Source organism: Oncorhynchus masou, chromosome 33 (assembly GCF_036934945.1).
Source record: "Oncorhynchus masou masou isolate Uvic2021 chromosome 33, UVic_Omas_1.1, whole genome shotgun sequence".
Lineage (NCBI taxonomy): Eukaryota > Metazoa > Chordata > Actinopteri > Salmoniformes > Salmonidae > Oncorhynchus > Oncorhynchus masou.
In genome coordinates this window covers 28,881,687-28,888,496 of record NC_088244.1, presented here as the reverse complement: position 1 = coordinate 28,888,496, position 6,810 = coordinate 28,881,687, and the positions used below count along the sequence as shown (strand labels likewise).

General features: G+C 40.4%; 1 protein-coding gene across 1 annotated transcript; it reads left to right on the top strand.

Annotated features, from left to right (window-relative positions):
• tgm2a (transglutaminase 2, C polypeptide A) lies at positions 1-6,810 on the top strand. The gene is made up of 13 exons (XM_064957111.1): positions 1-92; positions 464-646; positions 1,577-1,804; positions 1,899-2,017; positions 2,165-2,293; positions 2,407-2,584; positions 3,048-3,177; positions 3,273-3,376; positions 3,807-4,049; positions 4,139-4,414; positions 4,512-4,672; positions 5,834-5,970; positions 6,241-6,810. The coding sequence occupies exons 1-13, from the start codon at positions 83-85 to the stop codon at positions 6,386-6,388; spliced, it is 2,046 nt and encodes a 681-aa protein (XP_064813183.1). The 5' UTR covers positions 1-82; the 3' UTR covers positions 6,389-6,810.

Genomic DNA, 6,810 nt, shown 5'->3' with positions numbered 1-6,810 from the left:
CCTGGGCTGACATTACAGCCAGGACATCATAAAGCATGCGTTCTAACGGCCCAACCAGGAACACCCGGCGTTATCTAAAGTAATGGATCAAGGTAAAATAACAACTTTTCTTTAGTGTGTATCTGTCTTGTATAGATAAATCAAAATGTACTGTGGTTCTTCAAAGTCTTTGTCTGTGTTTTACTCATGGAAGCTCTCCAAGTTTGACAGGTTGGTGGACAGGTTGTTAAACAATTGAAATTACATATTTTGGCTAAGAAATACCATCAGCAGAAAATAAGCTTGACATTTGGTAACCTGCTGCTGATTAACATAGATTAATAAGTAATATACGAGTTTGAAAGGAATACAAATCACTGCTTGTTAGTAAAATCCACATTTTTACCTGTTATACTATACATTATTACTTAGGAAAATGGCCTTGATGAGATTGAAATGTGTTTTTAATTGACTTATTTCACAGCCTTGGATATAGAGCGATGTGATTTGGAGAGTAGGATCAACAATACTACTCACCACACTGACCAGAATGGGCTTAACCGGCTGATAGTTAGAAGGGGCCTGCCCTTCACCATCACTTTGCACCTCAGATCTGGGAGTCAGTTCCAAGCAGGTGTCAGCACCTTCAGGCTCATAGTAGAAATAGGTACAGTACTGTGGACACGATACAAAGACCTTATTAGGATTGGAACATTCAGTATTTTGTCAGCAAAGCTGTATGTATATGAATTTACATTTACAGTGGGGTCTGAAATTATTGACACCCTTGATAAAGATGAGCAAAAATTATATAATAAATCCTTCAAATATTTCAAGTTGGCCATTTTAATTTATAGGATTCATATTAAAATTAGCAATGGCCATCTCAGTCTCCGGACTTGAAACCTATTGAACACCTTTGGTTTGAATTGAAGAGGGCCGTCCATAAGTACAGACGAAGGATATCAAGGATCTGGAAAGATTATGTAATAGAGTCCTAAAGGATTCAGTTGAAGTCCCCAAACCTTCCCAATGTGTTCTCCAACTCATAAAACAATTTAGAAATAGGCTCAGTGTCGTTATCCCCGCAAGGTGAGGTATTGAAAGGGATTGAAAACTAGGGTGTCAATCATTTTTACACCTACCTTTTTGAGAAAAATCTATATAATGTTAAACAAAATCTCTTTCAGCAATTCTCTCAGCAGTCTTAGTATAAAATCATAAAATTTCCCAATTTATTTTAGCATACAATACAGCTCAGTATTTGAATGTTTTTTTATATCATTTTTGCTCATCTTTATCAAGGGTGTCAATAATTTCGGACCCCACTGTAAATGTAAATTCATATACATTAATGTAAATTCACATGCATACAGTTTTGCTGACAAAATACTGAATTTTCAAGCAAGGATTCTCCAACTATCTGTCAATTATTTGTCTTGTGCTTTTTGAGGTGGAATGACACAAGTATCAATAATTTCAGACCCTACTGAATGTCTACGGCATCGAGGGGAATCATCTCTTCGGTTTCTCTTTTCCTCAGTGTCTACAGGTGACTTGTCCTAAAGGCATAATTCTAATTGATGTCTTTCAACAGGGCCGTTACCTAAAGAGCAATCAGGCACCAAGTCTACCTTCAGTCTGACTGACTCTGCATTACAGACAGCCTGGAGTGTGTCCACTAATAGTCCCCCTGGGAATGTAGTCTCTCTGTCTGTGTCCTCCCCTCCTGATGTCCCCATTGGATTATACTCCTTGACCTTGGACCAGGGCCAGAAGGTCAAACTGGGGGAGTTTGTACTGCTGTTCAATCCCTGGTGTGCCAGTAAGTCAGAATGTTTCGTTGCACTGTCATTAGACCAGGGAGCTCTGTAATAGATCTGGTCTGTAATCTGCTTGTCTATTTTTCTTGGCTACAGAGGATGCAGTATACATGGAGGAAGAGAGAGATAGGCAGGAGTATGTGTTATCCCAGGCTGGTCTCATCTACAAAGGCACAACAAAACGAATCAAAGCCTCCCCATGGACATTTGGCCAGGTATGTTGTGGTGCTTCCACAGAATAATACATTATATAATGCACATGTAGCATGCAGAATTGGAATTTGAATTAGTTGAACTATGTACAGTATGACAAGCCAGGATTAATGTATATTTATCCCTGTCTTCCGGTTCTCCCTCTGTAGTTTGAGCCTGGGATGCTGGACATCTGTCTGAAACTCCTGGATGAGAATCCTAAATACTCGTCAGATGCCGATGCAGACTGTTCTGGAAGGAGAAACCCAGTTTATGTGACTAGGGTGATCAGTGCCATGGTAAGTGTGAGCACTGAAGTACCATGATGTGGCTGTGCTCAGACTAAACATCAGGCACTATTGACTGCAATACATCAATATAAGAAAGTAATGATTTTATCCTTGTGTGTCAGATCAACAGTAATGATGACAAAGGTGTGCTAGTGGGGAACTGGTCAGGTGACTATGATGATGGCGTGAGACCCTCTCACTGGACAGACAGTGTTGCCATATTACATCAGTGGGCTGATAACTGCTGCCAGAGGGTTCGCTATGGCCAGTGTTGGGTGTTTGCTGCAGTAGCATGCACAGGTAAAAGCCAAATAACTTTGTTCAGAGAGTGCAAAGCTGTCATCAAGGTAAAGGGTAGCTACTTTGAAGAATCTAAAATATATTTTGATTTGTTTAACACTTTTTTGGTTACTACATAATTCCACATGTGTTATTTCATAGTTTTGATGCCTTCACTATTATTCTACAATGTAGAAAATAGCAAAAATAAATAAAAACCCTTGAATGACTAGGTGTGTCCAAACTTTTGACTGGTATTGTACATAAAATAGTGAATGTATATATTTGTCTTGAAGCTGCAAGTACTAGAATACATATTTTGTCTGGTCATGAAGCAAGCCCTTTAACAAGATTATTTATAGTGCATAGCTTCAATGGAAACTGTCAGGACTGTAATCTGCAGCTACTTGTAATACCTTCAGTGCCTTTCTTTATGTGCCAAGTGATAGGAAGGTGCTGATGTGTGACTTCTTCTGTCCACAAGTTTCTCGTGCTCTGGGTATCCCGTGTCGAGTGGTTACTAACTTTGGATCCGCTCATGACACGAACAGCAACCTACTGATTGAGTTCCTGTATGATGAGGATGGGAATGATATATCTGATGATTCCGTATGGTGAGAATAATACTCTAAGCGCTGCTGAAACAAAAATTCTCTATATGATTGTGAAACAATGTTACAATGTACCCATATTATACACTTTGTTTCAGGAACTTCCACGTGTGGGTGGATAATTGGATGGCTCGTCCTGATCTTGATGCAGGCTATGATGGCTGGCAAGCAAGTGACCCCACACCACAAGAAAAGAGTGAAGGTGACCCTGCGAATGTTAACGCACAAAAGTTATATTTCAAGTCAGACAACACCGTGTGCATGAAAATGCTTCATAGATTAAGCTGGCACTATTATCATGGCCAAAGCAAGTAATGAATTAAATCACACTCTAGACACAGGCCTCTTAGGTGTCTCAGAATGCAATACTATCTGTGTGATATGCCCGTTACTAGGTATTAATCCACTCAGATGGGAGTATCTAGGTCACTTGTCACACTATCTACCTCAACTCATTTAATGCAAGGTGCAACCAGTTAAGATGCATGGTAGTCTGATGTAGGCCTATCTTCAGAGATATCCAGAGACAATTGTTGAAAGGGAAACATTTTATGATGTGTTACTTTGTCTGACTCTCACAACAATTGCAGTACAACAACCCACTCCATGTCCTTGGTTATTCTATCTGACAGGAGTGTTCTGCTGTGGCCCTGTCCCTCTGAAAGCCATTAAAGAGGGGGAACTAAACCTGAAGTACGACGCCCCGTTTGTGTTTGCTGAGGTCAACGCTGACGTGGTTGAGTATGTGAAGCTGACCAATGGTAGGATGGTAAAGATGGGGGGATCGTCAATAGATGTGGGGCACGTTATTAGCACCAAGGCTGTGGGCAGTGACGAGAGGCACGACATCACACACCTATACAAGCACCCTGAAGGTAGGTCACATGTCTGCAGGACACATAAAATCAGACTAGTCTTTGTAAATCTGTGCTAGAGCTGCATTATAACTTCTGGTGGCTTTCAGGTTCTTTGCAGGAGAGAGAGGTCTTTGAGAGAGCCAAGCATCACCATGAGCTCCAGCAGAAAGGAGAGGAACCAGGCCTGAAGGTGAAGATCAAGGTGTACCCTGACATGGACATTGGGGCAGATTTTGATGTGTTTGCAATTGTCACAAACAACACAGAGGCTGACAAGACGTGTCGTGTTATGTTTTATGCCCGAATTGTGTCCTATGATGGCAAACCAGGTGCCAATTGTGGATTTATTGAAGACTTAACCATGGAGGTTCCCACTGGAAAAGGTCAGGTTTCATTCATTTTACTTCGTGCCATCTACAGTATTAGCCAGAAACATGGAATGTATATGTTTTCCTGACCCTGCTGTCTTCTGATCTGTAGAGAAGCGCCTTCCCCTAAGACTGGAGTATGTTGACTATGGTGACACCATAACGTCAGATAGGCTGATTCAATTGGTTCTCATTGTCATCGAATCTAGTCCCAGGGAATTCCACAAGGCAAAGAGGACCATTGTGCTGGAGAACCCAGATATAGCCATTAAGGTATTGGTTATTTTCTTTACCAATTCTTTTCTTTGTAGAAATTGGGATGTTAAGTCAAATCATTCAAAATGTTTCCTTTCCTCAGATAAAGTTGATTACTTTTAGTGTAATATTTACACTACCGTTCAAAAGTTTGGGGTGACTTTGAAATGTCCTTCTTTTTGAAAGAAAAGCAAAAAAATGTGTCCATTAAAATAACATCAAATTGATCAGAAATACAGTGTAGACATTGTTCATGTTGTAAATGACTATTGTAGCTGGATTTTTTATGGAATATCTACATAGGCGTAGAGGCCCATTATCAGCAACCATCACTCCTATGTTCCAATGGCACGTTGTGTTAGCTAATCTATGTTAATCATTTTAAAAGGCAAATTGATCATTAGAAAACCCTTTCGCAATTATGTTAGAACAGCTGATTAAAGAAGCAATAAAACTGGCCATTAGAGTAGTTGAGCATCTGAAGCATCAGCATTTGTGGATTCGATTACAGGCTCAAAATGCTCAGGATCAAAGAGCTTACTTCAGAAACTCATCAGTCTATTCTTGTTCTGAGAAATGAAGGCTATTCCATGCGAGAAATTGCCAAGAAACTGAAGATCTCGTACAACGCTGTGTACTACTCCCTTCACAGAACAGCACACACTGGAGTGGGAGGCCCCGGTGCAGAACTGAGCAAGAGGACAATTACATTAGAGAGTCTAGTTTGAGAAGCAGACGCCTCACAAGTCCTCAACTGGCAGTTTCATTAAATAGTACCCTCAAAACACCAGTCTCAACGTCAACAGTGAAGAGGCGACTCCGGGATGCTGGCCTTCTAGGCTGAGTTGCAAAGAAAAGGCCATATCTCCGACTGGCCAATAAAAATAAAAGATTAAGATGGGCAAAAAAACACGGACACTGGACAGAGGAACTCTGCCTAGAAGACCAGCATCTAGATATTCCATTAAAAATCAGCCGTTTCCAGCTACAATAGTCATTTACAACATTAACGATGTCTACACTGTATTTCTGATCAATTTTACGTTATTTTAATGGACAAAAAATTAGCTTTTCTTTCTTTCAAAAACAAGGACGTTTCTAAGTGACCGAAAACTTTTGAACGGTAGTGTAGGTATTCGGAGAGAGTATAATCAGCATGTCAAACATGTTCTCCTGCAGCTCTTGGGAGAACCCAGAGTGAACCAGAAGCTGTCTGCACAAATCTCACTACAGAACCCTCTACCAGAACCCCTGCAGAACTGCTTCTTCAGTGTGATGGGAGCCAGCCTCACAGATGGAAAACTCCTCATACAGAAGTATACAAACAGTGCTGACACACTGGATCTGTTCAATATTAGCTTGATAGCTTTTTTAGCCACTATTCAGCAAAGAATCTCCAAATATAAAGTAGTACAGTACAGTTGTAGTAGGCATGATTGTAAACTCACTTCAAGGCCACATATCCTTCTCACATTGGAAAATACTAGAGCTCCTCTCATATAGCCCACCAGTAAACTATGCTCTCTGCCCACGTCACTGTATCCTTCCCTCTCATGACCTTCCTGTTCTCTCTATTCTCCCTGCAGTGTTGGAACTGTGGGTCCAAAACAAGAGGCCAAGTACACAGTGGAATTCACACCTACGAGCACCGGGTCCAGGACCCTCACGGTAGATTTTGACAGTGACAAACTGAGCAACATCAAGGGATACTTGAACATTGAGATAAAGGAATAAATAATTTAACGGCCAATGACACTAATGCCATTATTATTTTTATTTTTTTAAGAGATTTGTCACATTTCAATTGCACTGCCTTGCAGTATTTGATGACATCTGTACATTTGCATGATGTAGCACTTAGATGAGCATTTCTAATTATTCAAGAAATACAAATATTCGATTTGTTTCACAGAAATGTGAATCACAGCATTTACAAATGTAAAAAGCTCAAAGTCCATTGTTCTACATCAGATAGCGCAACAAATCTGTTTGCACTGAATCAGAGACAAGTGTTGTGTAGAAGTAAAGCCACCTGTCGGAAGACGCTGGTTGAAGTCGATAGATTCAAAACGTCCACCTAAAAATATAAACAGACTCAATGTATCAATGTCACATTAGTCAGAGTATAAACCAGTCTGGACAGCTTTTTTTCCCAA